Here is a 12504-nt window from a genome sequence, read left to right as displayed (position 1 = left end):
TGGGACTTTGCTTTGATGGTCAGTGTGAAGGATGTTGGCTCCTGCCAGCCAACCCTCTGCTCACACTCTGAGGGAGCTAAAGCAATGCATGATCTGGCCTGGGCTGCTGAGAGTGAGTCTGGGCAGGGAAGGGAAGTCCACTAAGGGAATAAATGGACATGCGGGGCTTTGTAGCGGGCACGGTGGGAGCTGAGCCCTAGGCAGCCATCTGCTGCCACTGTCAGCAGTGTTTTCCAAGATAAACTTCTAGGCCTAGCCTTTAGATAAAAGTGAATGCCTTTAGGTCCTGCTCAGGCTGCTTTATTATTATCATCATCATCATCTTCATGATCTTTTGTCCATCTTCAGCCGGTTCTGCAGCACGAGCAGTATCGGACCAGACTGCAGTCTCCTGCATGAGCAAATGGTTTTCCTTAGGCTTGGTGCTGAGCAGAGGGAAGGGTCTGGCTGCTCCCGGCACAGGTTCAGCATGGTTCAGCCTCTTCACACTCCCAGCAGCACAGCACTGAAATCGGAGCCACTTTGAACGGTGAGGGGAGAGCCTGCCGTGTTGTCCACAAAAACAGAGGCATACTGCCCAGCCTGGGGGAGAGAGGGATTAGCAGGGCCGGGACACCTCCCCTGGGCTCCAGGCATGGCCTGGCAGGGCCAAGGAGAGAGCTCTCCCCTGCACACAGCAACCAAGAGCTGGAGGAGCTGCCCCTACCCTTCCTTCTGGGAAAAGAGCAGCACAGGCCTTTGTCTGTGCCATAGTGCCCTAGCAGAGCTCTGCCCTGACTGGTTTTGGGGCTTGGAGGTCACCTGAGGCAGACCTGATGCCCAGCCCTGGGCTCGGGCCATGGAAAACACCTTCCTGCCCAGCACTGTCCCAGTGGAGCTGGCCCCACTCACCTGCAGGTAAAGGGTGCCTGTGACAGAGATGGTGAAAAGGTCCCCGCTGCTCTCCAGCCGGGATACACTCTCCAGATGGCTGCAGAAGAGCAAGGGCAGTAGTGGGAGGAGCAGGCCCCTCCTTTCCCAGCGATGCTGGGCTACTAGCCCCCTCCCCGGCCCTGGCCATACCTGTTGTGCTGGCAGCAGGACTGCACACAGATCAGCACCCGCAGGCGGCTCCCTCGGCATCCCTGCCTCTTTCTCCGCAGGTCCCTGCGCGCTGGGACAGAGCAGGGGGTGAGGCCATCCCAGCCTGCCCCGGCAGGGCCGCGGGGCTGTGCGAGGGCTCACCGATGTGCAGCGTGGTGCTGAAGGTGTAGTATCCTGCAAGGGGGGCTGTGTACTGCCCGCTGGTCAGGTTCAGCCCTGGGCCACGGTGGAACATCCTCTCCCTCTCAGGCTGGCACAGGGAACGGCTCGAGTTAGAGGAGGAGTCCCTGTGCCAGGGCAGGTGCCCCTGCAGACGGGGAAAAGGGGCAGGCTGGGCACTCACAATGTAGAACAGCCCCAGCTCCTGCCACGTCCTCTGCTCCACAGCGATGTCCTCTCGCGTTTGGCAATGGAAGGCTGCTTCCACACGACGCTGGGCCCCGGCCTGGGGGCTGCCTTTGCTGCTTTCCTCCTCCTTACGCCCTTCCCCAGCTGTCCTGCACATCTTTGCCGTGCCTGACCCCGAACCCCCCCGGAGTTTGACGTTAGGAAGGGAGCCATCACTTTTCCTGGCTCTGCTGCCCAGCCCTGCTTCGCCTTGTCGTGCTGTCCCCACCCCGGTACCTCTGAGCAGGAGCTGCAGCTCCCTCAGCAGCTCCTCGGGCCCGGCCCCGCTCCCGCTCGGCGCACCCGCGCTTGTTCTTCCCGGCGAGCCGGGGCCCGCTGGTGCCGAGTGAGCCCCGGAGCCGCCGCGGCCCCGATCGCCGCTGCCCCTCCCGGGGCTCCCGGCCAGCAGCATCCACGCCTGCCGGGGATCCACGCGGGCCGCCCCGGGCTCCTCACGTCCCGGGGCCAGCGGCCGCTCCCGGGCTGCCCGCGGCGGTTCGGTGCCGCTGCCGCTGCCGGCGGCGTAGAGAAGCGCCAGGCACAGCTCCGGCAGCCGCATCCCGCCGCCGCTACGGGAGGGCGGCCCCGGCCTCTGCCCTCGGGCACCGCCCCGCCGGGGAAAGCTCCCGTGGGCCGAGCGGAGCCGCGCGGGGAGCCTGCAGCGGGACGTGCCCGCCCCGCCCCGCGGGCTCCTCTGCGCCGCGCGTTTGAAACGCTTCGAGAACACCGAACAAGCGGAGGGGAAACAGCTGAGCCGTCCAGCGGTGCTGGCTGTGGGCCCAGCCGGCGGGGAAGCCTCATCTTGTGCTCGCCCATCCCTCTGCCACCGGCACCGCCAGAGACGGGGCTGGGGCGGGAGTCAGCGCACCGGCAGGGGCTCAGCCAGGTGCCAGCTGCTTCACCATGGCCATGGATCACTTCCCTGGGGTGTGTGCTGCGTGTCCCAGGAGAGAAACCAGGCTGCTGCCCCCAAGCAGCAATGTCAGGCTTTGGTGGGATGAACCACACTTTGGGAGGACTTGAAATACCCTAACATCTTTAGGGTTTTGGTGGGGGGGGGGGATGCAGTTCTAAAAAAACCACAAACCCACAAATGAAAAGAAGAGAGCATTAACCAAAGCGTGTTTATAAGGAAAAGCCTTTTCCCTGCAGTGGTTCGGGAGAACATGCTCCTGATGCCCCAGCCAGCCTGGCACAGGGCTTTCCTCTTCCCACTCACCACTCTGAACAGGCAGCAGAAAAAAGGGGACCATGGCTGCATAGGGTGACAGGCATCACTGAGGCTCTCCTACCACCCATGGTCACCCTGGAAAGGTTCTGTCCATTTGGAGGTGTCCATGAAGATGGAGGAGGAGCTGTGGAAGAGCCAGAGACAGGGCAGGGAGCCCTCGCGCATCCAGAGGTCCTTGGTGCAGTCATACACCTCCATTTCTACTCGGTAGTCCCCGTCCATGCCCTTCCAGTGGCCACCGGTGACAAAGAGCCGGTCACCCAGTGCCACCATCCCACCGTTCTCATGCAGTGTGTGTAGGAGCTGCACCTGTGTGGGGGACAGGGTGAGATGTGCAGGGACTCCTTGGTGACCTCCTACTCCCACCACAGAGGGCAATGACCCACCAGATGTGTCTCCCTACCCCGTCTTTCCTTTCTGTGGGGTTTGGGGGCCTCTGGTGCCTCATGCGTGTGTGATGGGGAGCAGGGGAGGAGGGAATGGGGCATCCTCAGCTCTGCAGGAGTTAACAGAACCAAGGGATGAGCGGGTAGGAGGGAGAGGGGGGTGCTGGCACTGAGGGGAAGCAGCTGGGAACACCATCCCCATATCCCTGGGAGGCTGATCATGCCTGGTCCCACATCCCACCTTCTGCCAGATGTTGGCCTCTGGGTTGTACACGTGGACCTTCTTGGTGTTATCCCCAATGAGGTAGATGAGCCCGCGCAGAGTGGCACAGCGTGGGGCTGAGAGGTACTTGGGGATGAAGGGAGAAGTGATCACACTCCACAGATCTGCAAGGAGCAGCCATTAGCAGTGCACCCCACCCCTGGCTCTCCATGCAGCTGCCAGTCGCTGAAAAAAGCATTGCTATTTCAGGGGGAATTTGGAAGGGAGGAGGCAGACCAGCCAGGCAGACGGGCACCACAGTCCCCATCCCAGTCAAGGATCTTGCATAAAAAATAGTGGGGGGTGGGGATGTGGTTTGTAGTGGTGCTGTGGGATGGGAAAGAGTCTACTTGAGAAGGTGGCATTGTCACAGGGGGTTAGTTTCTCCCTAAGGCAGGCAGCCTCCCCATCCCACTGCCCCAGAGATTCCACTCCACCAAAGCTCAGCTCTGGGCTGTGTCAGACATCAGTGACTCGGGTCTGTGCTGCTAACAGCCTGGTGCTCCTGGACCACAGCCATCACCACACCCTGTCAGCACCTGCTCACATCCCACAGGACCATGCCTGGCAGTCCAGGGCTGTCACCTGCCTGGGGGTCCCCCTCAGCCCCTCTCCCAGGGACAGCACTGGTGGGGTGTGGCAGCAGGGTCAGCTCTCACCTTGAACGGGGTTGTAGCACTGCAGAGTGAGCGCGTTGTACTTGACGGCGCAGGAGCCCACCAGGTAGAGTTTGCCCAAGCAGCTGGCAGCTGCAAAATTGCTCACGTACTTGAGGGCCGGGCTGATGGCACACCAGCTCTTGTTGTACGGGTCGTAGCGCTCCACCTCCACCACGTCCACTGTTGTCCCTGCGGGGTGACAGGACACTGCAGCCACCCTGCTGCTCTGGGGCACCCACGGACCCCCAGCCCAGCAGCACCCCCAGGCCCTTTGCAGCCTTACCCCCGATGACGTAGATCTCACCGTTGAGGACGGCGCTGGTGTGGTTTGTCCGGGCTCTCAGCATGGAAGCGATGGGCTGCCAGACCCCGTCCCTGGGGCAGAAGCACCAGGCCTGCGTCGTTGACCACGTGTCATTCTGGGACCCCCGGGAGCCACCTAGAGAGAGACAGGTCAGCTGGGCCACCCTCTCCAAGTGCAGCTGTCCCTGGGTATTCCTTGCCCGTGGCCAGATTTGCCCAAGCAGAGAGTAAGGAGAGGATTTTGCTCAGAGAGGAGCCTCTGGCCCCACACCAGTGCCTCATGCTCATGTCATTGTCCCCTGTCCTCCATCCCTGCTCCTTGAAGCCACCACCCTGCACCAGCAGCCCTGGCACTGACCTGTGACGTACACATCGTTGTTCAGAGCCACCAGGGAAAAGCCCCATTTGTTGTAATCAGGGAAGTCGGGCAGAGCCATCCATCGCCCTGAAACCCAGCAGAGCCAAGCAATGAACCCCACAGCCAGCGATGGCACCTTTTAAGCCACCCCTGTTTCAAGCCCATCCCAGCCCAACCAGTGTCTCTCTAAACTGACACTAGTTTGGCAAGAGGTGTCTTCGGGGTAGACAGATGGTTAATTATGACGGAGGGAGCTGGAGGAAGTGGGGGGCACTTACTGCTTTTGGGGTTGTAGAAGGCAAAGTTCCTGGTGGCAGCTGGCATTTCCAGCCCCCTCTCCTCATCCTCACCATCCTCCAGCACACGGCCACCAACCACCACCAGCACCTCCTCCAGCTTCTGTGGTGGGGTGGGGGGATTCTCCAGGGCACCGGTGCCACTCTGCCCCTGATGAAGAGGCCAGGACAGAACCATCAGGCTCCTCCTTCCTGGCTCAGGAAGTGGCATTTAGGGGAAGGGGGTACCCACCATGGTGCGGGATCGGGCGACGAGGGCCTTGCTGGCATCTGAGTCACGAACGAGAGGCTCCGTGGCAAGGAGGTTCTGCAGGTACTGGTCAGGCAGCGAGACAAGGTGGGTCAGCTCCAGCAGCTCCGGCAGGAACTGGGCTCGGGATCCCGGGTCGTGGCGTACCCAGCGCAGTACAGCCTCAACCAGGCTCCGCTCCTCCTGCACCTGCAGCTGGTCATTGGAGAGGTAGACAGCCAGCCTCTCCTTGGAGAGCTGCAGGAACTCCTCCTGAAGAGAGACGGCTTCAAAGTTCTCCTGCAAGAAAGACCAGGCCTTGGAGGAGACCTCAGGGCAGCCGTGGCTCTCACCAAACTCACAGATACCTAGGCAGTTGGTGGCATCCATCTGCTGCCGGAGGTAGCGGCTGCAGACCTTCTGGATGGCAGGGAAGTGGAGCTGGCTGGAGGTCCTCATCAGCCCCTCCACGTTGCCCTGGTTGATGGTGACCTTTCCCGTGTAGGCAAAATCGAGCAGCATCTCCAGCGCACTGGGGTCTACTTCCTTCAGCTCCACCCGCGCTGCGATGCTCTCAGCAAAGTCACCGGAGAACATGGCGTAGAAGTAGTGGCTGCAGAGGGCCAGGATGCCTCGGTGGCAGGGAAACTCCCGCCCGCCCGCCACCAGCGTCACGTCGGCCAGTTTGGGGTTGGTGCGGAACTGCTGCAGCCCCTCCAGCACGCCCTGGGCGTGCGAAGGCAGGCAGAAGTCGAAGTCGTCCATGTTCCTCACCATGGTGCCGGCGATGGCCGTGGGGCCTGGCAGGCGGGCAGTGCCCGAGCAGCGGGAGGCGAGAGTGTCCCTGCTAGGAAAAGGCGACGCTGTCTCCCTCTCTCCCTGCCGCGACATCCTCCCGCCTTCCCAGTGCCCGAGTCACGGACAGCGGCGGCTGCACAAGCGCTGCCCACACCCCCCTCCCACAGCTGGCCGCGTTTTCTCCTCACCACGCCGCAGCTGCCCTGCCGGGGCGGCGACCGGCTTTTTGGGGATGATTCTCGGAGTGATTTGAGCCCTCTCGGCGCGGTCGCTCCTGCTCTCAGCAGTGCTCCCCGGGAGGGAAGGGACCGCGGTCCCCGCGCTGGGCAGGGACACGCCACATGACACGGGATCAGCCGGGACGAGGGGCACCCGCTATTTTTAGGCGGCACCTGGACACTGCTCCCTGCTCTTAAAGGCACCGCACGGGCAGAGCTCTCGCCGCCGCCCATCCTCGGTCGTTGCCTTTAGGAAAGCCTCCCCCTCGCGAAGGGGTCGGCTGGGCACCGAGCCTGGAGGGACGAGCTCCCACAGCACCCTCCCTGCACCCCATCGGCAGCAGGGGGTCCCCGCCATGCCCCTCTCGCTCCTCCGGCCCGCACTGCCGGTGCCGCTATAAATATAGGTCTTTATCTCAGCCGCAAACACGCGGCGGCAACCGAGGCCTGAAACACCCGCCCGGGGAGAGGGGAGCTGGGCTGCTGAGGCGGCCCGCCCAGCTTAGCAGCTCTCTTCACGGCCCCGGAAAGCCTCGCTCAGCTGGGACAGAACGGAGAAGGTTTTTATTGCAGCCCGCGGCCTCCGGAGCCCCTCGGCATCACTCCTCCAGGCTGAAGATCTCGGCCTCCTTCTCCTTCCAAAAGGCGAAGCTGCGATCGATGTAGCGACAAATCTCGTCCCCCTCCTCCCCGGCCTGTCCCGGCCGCTGGGCCGGGCTGTGCGGAGTCCCGAAGTACCGTGCCTTGATGTCGTCGAAGCCGTCGCGCCAGCCGCGCCGCCCGGCCGCGATCTCGTCGATGACGGCGCGGTGGAAAGCCCGCACTGCCCGCCAGCCGTGCCGGCCCAGCTGCTCAAACACCTCGAAACAGAGCAGGTGGCGGCCTCGGCGCTCCTCGGGGGACAGGTCCTGCTCCAAGATGCGGAAATAGCCCAGCATGAATAGCTCCAGCGACAGGCTCTCGTACTCGGCCGGGCCGCCCCCCGCCGCCGACACGAACTGCTCCGGGGAGAGCAGGGTGCGGGCGGGGGGCGGCGGCGGCGGGCGGCGGGAGGCGGCGTCCCGCCAGCCGCTCAGGAGCTTCTGGATGGCCGCTCTCTGCCGGGCCAGGCGGGCCGCGGCCCGGGCCCCGCTCCCCGCTGTCTCCCGAGGGTCCCCGGCTGCGGGCCGTAAGGGCGCGTACGCGGAGCGTCTCCAGTGGCTCAGGAAGAGCATCACGATGCGTTCCTTCCTCAAGCTGCCCCACTCTGGCCCCGGCCCCTTGCCCTGCCGCGGGGAGCCGCCGTCGGAAAACGCCTCCTCGCAGCTGATGCCTGAGTCGCTGGCGGCCTCGGCCTCGCCGCCCCCGGCCGGCGCGCTCCCCGCGGCCCCCCAGGCGGGCTCGAAGGCACCGCGCAGGCTGCGGACACAAACTCCGCACTGCCGGATCTCCCGCTGCGCCAGGCTGCCCCCTGGCTCCCGGGGATGCCCGCCGGCGGCGGGGAGAGCGCAGGGAGCGGCGGGGAGAGCGCAGGGAACGGCGGGGAGAGCGCAGGGAGCGGCGGGCGCGGCCCCGGCAGCGCGGGGACCCTGCACCCCCTCGGCGTTGCCCAGCAGCGCGGCCAGGCTATTGACGGCGCCGGCCAGGCGGCCGCACCAGAGGGGCAGGGGCAGCCCCGGAGCAGGCGGGGGGCTGCGGACGGAGATGCTGAGCAGGGGGGCGGGCAAGAGAGCGCGTAGCTCCCGCACCAGGCGCCGCAGCTCGCCCTGGTACACCTCGCCACGCCGCCGCAGCCGCAGGCTCTCCACTGCCGTCTCCAGCTGATGCAGGTCTGCCTCGGTCAGCAGCTCCCCGAACGGGCCCAGCACGGCTTGGTGGGAGGGCGAGAAGCTCCAGGAGCCTGCATCCTGCGGAGAGAGGCGGTCAGCGACTTGCGACAGCCCGCGCCCCCTCTACTCCCCGTGCCCCTCGTACCTGCCCTCCCGCCGGGTCCTCGTCCGCCAGTCGGGCCCGCAGCCGCCGCACCATCACTTGCCGCTTCCACTCGGGGATGAGCCGGCCCCGCTCATCGTGCGTGGGCACCAGGGATTCCGCGTCTACCTCCGCGGGGTCCGGCCTGGGGGGCCCCGCCGGCCCAGGCTCCCCGTCCTGTGCGGACAGAGTCATGGGGGCTCGAAGGGGTACGGCCGCCGAGGGGACGAGCCGGGGGCCGCGGGCCGAGCCAGCGACCTACCGGGTGCGCGAGGAAGGGCGCCGGGATCCTGGCCCGCTGCGAGGGCTTGCGGAGGAGCTTCAGCTCCGCCGGCACCGACCTGCCGGGCTCCATCCCCTGCCGGGCCGGGCGGCTGCTGGGGGCAGAGGCGCGGGCCTCCTCCTGGGGGAGGGCAGCAAGGGGAGGTGGGCCCCAACACCGCCAGGGCCCCCCAGCTGAGGGGTGACCCGACACATCACCCCGGACCTTAGGGAGAACCCTCCTCGGGGGTCAGCCACGGGTGGATCTGATTCCTTCAGAGGACAGGACGGAGCTGAGGAATCCCTGTGCCCGCTAGCCCCCTGCAGCCAAGGACAGAGCCCGGTGCCGCCTCATGGCCGCCAGCCCTTCTCCAGGCATCTCATGCTTCGAGCCCGTTCTCCTGCTCCCTGGGGTGACAGGCTGGCATTCCTCGGGGATGGGGGTGCCCATTCCCCCAGCTCCAGTGGGATCTTACCTGCTGCGGGGGGCTGAGCTGGCTGCTGAAGGGGGCTGGGTCCTGTCGTGCCCTGCTCAGGGAACACCCAGGGGTGGTGTGGCTGCACCCCCAAAGTCCCTGTGTGGGAAGCAGTGAGCAACATGGGGCAGGAGGGGAGGATGGAGTGGTCGGGCAGCCCTGCAGTGCTGGGGCAGGGCACGGAGGCATTGAGCATTGTATTAATATTTGATGGGGCATCGAGTGGCAGCACCAGGGCTCAGTGGGTTGAACTGGCGCCGTTCCTGGAGATAGTGGCTTGGTGACTTGGCTCCAAGCCTTGTCCTCCTCTTGGGGCCAATGGAGAATGGCCGAGGCTGGTCACGGCCCCAGGCCAGGTGCTGGGGACAAAGGAAACATCTTGCTCAGGGCCACTGAGGGCGGGTTCTGGCAGTGGGGGATGTTCAGCAGAGGGTTCTGCTGCACCGCTGCCTGGGCATCGGTTACTGGCATTCAGCCACATTTGTGTTCTTTCCCTCCACCACCATCCATTATATATGGCTAGGATGGACTCGTGGGGCTCACTTACATGTGAGAAATTCAATCGAGGGGCTGGAATAAAATTAAGAAGCAGCAGATCTAAGCCTATAAACACCGATTAGCTGGCGAGGATCCATTACAGAGTCAGCCTCTCAAGCTTCCCTGGCTCCAGTGAAGGCTGACACCCAGCTCTCATGGGGAGGATAACCTTATGCTGCCCAGCAACAGAGCCACAGCATGAGCACAGGTTATGCTTTGCTGTAGGAGGGGAGAATTTGCTGAAAGCACTTTGGCAGAGGCTTGTGCCAGGGCTGTCTCCCCCAGCCTGGAGAGCATCTTCCAGGATTTCAGCTCTCCACAGTAGAAGGGTGTGCAAGAGTATGAGAGGAGGTTCTGCCCTAAACCTCCATCTCTGCCTCTTTTCTCATTCTGTTCCTTAGGAAAGCAGGCACTGGTCCCTTCAGGATCTACTCAGAGAGTCTTGGGGGACTCCCCTTTCCCTTTCCCTTTCCCTTTCCCTTTCCCTTTCCCTTTCCCTTTCCCTTTCCCTTTGCCTTTCTCCTTCCCTTTCCCCTTCCCTTTCCCCTTCCCTTTCCCTTTCCCAGCTGCATAGCCAGAAGGATGAGCAAAGCAGTGCGGACACAACCAAGGATGGCCTCTCTCCTCCATTTTCAACATCCACATTGTTCCCTCTCCACCAGTTCTTCAGCCTTATCCACCCTCTGCCCAAGTTCCCACTGCTGTATCCTTCCCTGTCCCATAGCTCCCATTCCCCCAGTCCTGCACTAATGACTGAGGCTGCAGCATCTTCCAGTGACTCAGCCATTCTATAGAGAACTGGGACTCATTTTCTTGGTTTGGTTTCTAAACTTTATTTTTATATTTCATATCTTTGATATCTCAAAAGCAGTGGAAATATAGGGAATGAGGGGTTGAGGGTTTCATGTCTAACTGATCCTGTGGAGCAGCCAGTGGGAGACTGACGAAATCTGGGAGCCTCCCCAAGGACTGTGTCCTTGCAGAAGCACTGCTGCTGAAATCACAGAGCCATGCTTAGTTAAGAGAATAAAGTAAGAGGGACTGGGAAAAGCTTTCTACTTCTGTTACTAAGGGTGCTCAGGGAGCAGATTTCTCTCACAGCTGGAAAGCCCATGGAGCAGTAAAGGAGGCCAGGAGGAATCAGTCAGTAAACACCCCAGGAAGAGAAGGAATGACCCCACACCCCATACCAGGGCACTGGCTGCAGACCCAGCCCTGCTGGGTGGGCCCCATTCTTTGCCAAAGGCTGTACATGAAGCAGGAGCTCAAAAGTCCCATGAAGATCAGGCAGAAGAAGGGCATTGCTGCTACATTTCTCCTGCAGTGCCCAGCCAAAAAGCTGCAGAAATGGGCTGTTGGGTGCTTAATGCTGCCACCTCCCTATTTCTCCCTGGAGAAGGACTTAGATGGCAGGATTAATAAGACACAGCAATCATTCTGCTATTGAAAATGTGAGTATAAAACCTTCGAAGGGCAGAAAATTTGGCAGAGCTGTAAATCCTGACCCTCAGTTCTAAGGAAATATAGACTATATAACTATTATTAGTTATATAGGCTATATAACTTAGACCAAATTTACAAAGTGCTTATATAACTTGTTATAGGATATCAATAGAACCTGATATATCTACATAACCTGATATCAATATAACCTAAATAATGACTTTTTATATATTTAAATAACCTGATAGCTACATAACCTGAATCATAGCTTTTTACACTTATATAGCCTGAATTATAACTTTTATACCTAATAACCTGACATAAATAACTTTTTATACAATGTAATGGCTGGTATATGGTTAACTAGTAGCTTAATGCTGAATAGACCAGAAAAAAAAAAAAAAAAAAAAAGAAAAAAACCTCACCAGGGGGATAGCTTTAGAAATAGATAAGTGTAGTACTAATGAAAAATAAATAAATAAACAAACACCTGCCCTATAGACATCAGTCTGTGGGGATTTATTTCCAGCCTGGGGCTGTGGGTGGATCTCTGCATCCCCCGTGGGTCCCACAGGCTGTGGGTGGATCTCTGCATCCCCCGTGGATCCCCAGGGGCTGCAGGGGCACAGCTGTCTCACCAGGCTCTCACCATGGCTGCAGAGGAATCTCGGCTCTGGCCCCTGGAGCATCTCCTGCCCCTCCTTCCCCACTGACCCTGATGTCCCCACATTGTCTCCCCAACATGTTCTCACCTCCTCCTCTTCTCTAGCTAGAATTAACAGTGCATCCCCCTTTGTTTTGATTTTCTTCTTAAATCTGTTACCACAGAGGTGTTACCAACCTCTGTAATTGGCCCAGCCTTGGCCAGCAGCACGTCCATCTCCATACCAAAACCCAGGCTGTGCAAAACCAACACACTGCTGAACTGCAGAAGTAGATCCACAGCACAGGCAGCCACGAGTCCCAAGGGAGAGGAGTTCAGTTTGCTTTCAGTCACAACTGAAGTTCAGACTCCAAGGCTTCCTGGTGAAAACAGCCTTCAGCAGTCTTCAGCAGCCTTGGTGGCTTCAGCAGCAGTCTTGGCTCGCTTCCCAGAGCTCAGCATCCTGTACTTGACTGACATAAATCTTCCATGTATTCTGCCCTGATGCCTGTGAAGATTCACCTCCCCAGGGAGACCAGGGTGTTACCAAAGCCATGAAAGTACAGGGACAAGTCTGGCAATTGCTGCTACTGCCACCACGACTGCATGGCCAGAGCCTCCTCCCACCAGGGAAGATCCTGTTTGCACCCGTACGGAAGCAGCTCGTTTGCTGGTCAGACTTTCAGAGAAGTCTCCTCAGGCTTCTCCCTTCCTGTTCCACCTACACAATGGATGTGAGAAAAGATCACAGAAACCTGCCACCAAATGGAGCAAAATGACTTCTGGACATCAGGACAAGGAGATCTCTGCCCAAAGACCATTAGCTGTGGGCAAAAAGCACTCGGCGTGGGCTACAAAAGAGAGACAAGTGTGTTTCTGGGGGCACTGGGGCAAGGAGGTGGCATCAGTGTGAAGTGCACTTGTGAAGGCCATGAAGGGGTGTCAGAATAAAGAGAAAATACAACACAACAGTGTGTGTCCACA

At 60.7% G+C, this 12504-nt stretch overlaps 3 protein-coding genes across 7 annotated transcripts; all 3 read right to left on the bottom strand.

Annotated features, from left to right (window-relative positions):
• Positions 1 to 335: 335 nt before the first annotated feature.
• On the bottom strand, positions 336 to 2327 carry ERFE (erythroferrone). 2 transcript variants are annotated; one of them, XM_041486999.1, is made up of 5 exons: positions 1427 to 2327; positions 1225 to 1333; positions 1063 to 1153; positions 892 to 970; positions 336 to 542 (listed from the first exon to the last, which is right to left on the bottom strand). In XM_041486999.1, the coding sequence occupies exons 1-5, from the start codon at positions 2027 to 2029 to the stop codon at positions 465 to 467; spliced, it is 960 nt and encodes a 319-aa protein (XP_041342933.1). In that variant the 5' UTR covers positions 2030 to 2327; the 3' UTR covers positions 336 to 464. The 2 variants fall into 2 exon arrangements, with proteins under 2 accessions (XP_041342933.1, XP_041342932.1); XM_041486998.1 differs by having other exon boundaries at positions 377 to 582.
• Positions 2328 to 2575: 248 nt separating this feature from the next.
• On the bottom strand, positions 2576 to 6385 carry KLHL30 (kelch like family member 30). Of its 4 annotated transcripts, XM_041486990.1 has the most exons (9): positions 6181 to 6383; positions 5612 to 6041; positions 5198 to 5494; positions 4948 to 5116; positions 4670 to 4756; positions 4292 to 4447; positions 4009 to 4197; positions 3329 to 3474; positions 2576 to 3010 (listed from the first exon to the last, which is right to left on the bottom strand). In XM_041486990.1, exons 2-9 carry the CDS (start codon positions 5969 to 5971, stop codon positions 2759 to 2761), a joined length of 1656 nt encoding a protein of 551 aa, XP_041342924.1. In that variant the 5' UTR covers positions 5972 to 6041; positions 6181 to 6383; the 3' UTR covers positions 2576 to 2758. The 4 variants fall into 4 exon arrangements, with proteins under 4 accessions (XP_041342924.1, XP_041342922.1, XP_041342923.1 ...); XM_041486988.1 differs by having other exon boundaries at positions 5198 to 6041; XM_041486989.1 differs by having other exon boundaries at positions 5198 to 6038.
• An 85-nt stretch (positions 6386 to 6470) lies between these two features.
• On the bottom strand, positions 6471 to 10181 carry ESPNL (espin like). The gene is made up of 2 exons (XM_041486992.1): positions 8131 to 10181; positions 6471 to 8096 (listed from the first exon to the last, which is right to left on the bottom strand). Exons 1-2 carry the CDS (start codon positions 8353 to 8355, stop codon positions 6810 to 6812), a joined length of 1512 nt encoding a protein of 503 aa, XP_041342926.1. The 5' UTR covers positions 8356 to 10181; the 3' UTR covers positions 6471 to 6809.
• Positions 10182 to 12504: the final 2323 nt, after the last annotated feature.

Source organism: Pyrgilauda ruficollis, unplaced genomic scaffold, assembly GCF_017590135.1.
Source record: "Pyrgilauda ruficollis isolate IOZ18807 unplaced genomic scaffold, ASM1759013v1 scaffold79, whole genome shotgun sequence".
Taxonomy (NCBI): domain Eukaryota; kingdom Metazoa; phylum Chordata; class Aves; order Passeriformes; family Passeridae; genus Pyrgilauda; species Pyrgilauda ruficollis.
This window is presented reverse-complemented; position numbering and strand designations above follow the sequence as displayed.

Coding starts and splice junctions, on each gene's coding strand:
- ERFE (XM_041486998.1), bottom strand. CDS start 2,029: ATGCGGCTGCCGGAGCTGTGCCTGGCGCTTCTCTACGCCGCCGGCAGC. Junction 971..1,062: donor TCCTGCTGCCAGCACAACAG/GTATGGCCAGGG, acceptor GCTCTTCTGCAG/CCATCTGGAGAGTGTATCCC. Junction 583..891: donor CAGGCACCCTTTACCTGCAG/GTGAGTGGGGCC, acceptor TCTCTCCCCCAG/GCTGGGCAGTATGCCTCTGT.
- KLHL30 (XM_041486988.1), bottom strand. CDS start 5,971: ATGGTGAGGAACATGGACGACTTCGACTTCTGCCTGCCTTCGCACGCC. Junction 5,117..5,197: donor TCGCCCGATCCCGCACCATG/GTGGGTACCCCC, acceptor CCTCTTCATCAG/GGGCAGAGTGGCACCGGTGC. Junction 4,448..4,669: donor CAACGATGTGTACGTCACAG/GTCAGTGCCAGG, acceptor GTCTCTCTCTAG/GTGGCTCCCGGGGGTCCCAG.
- ESPNL (XM_041486992.1), bottom strand. CDS start 8,355: ATGACTCTGTCCGCACAGGACGGGGAGCCTGGGCCGGCGGGGCCCCCC. Junction 8,097..8,130: donor GGGGAGTAGAGGGGGCGCGG/GCTGTCGCAAGT, acceptor CTCTCTCCGCAG/GATGCAGGCTCCTGGAGCTT.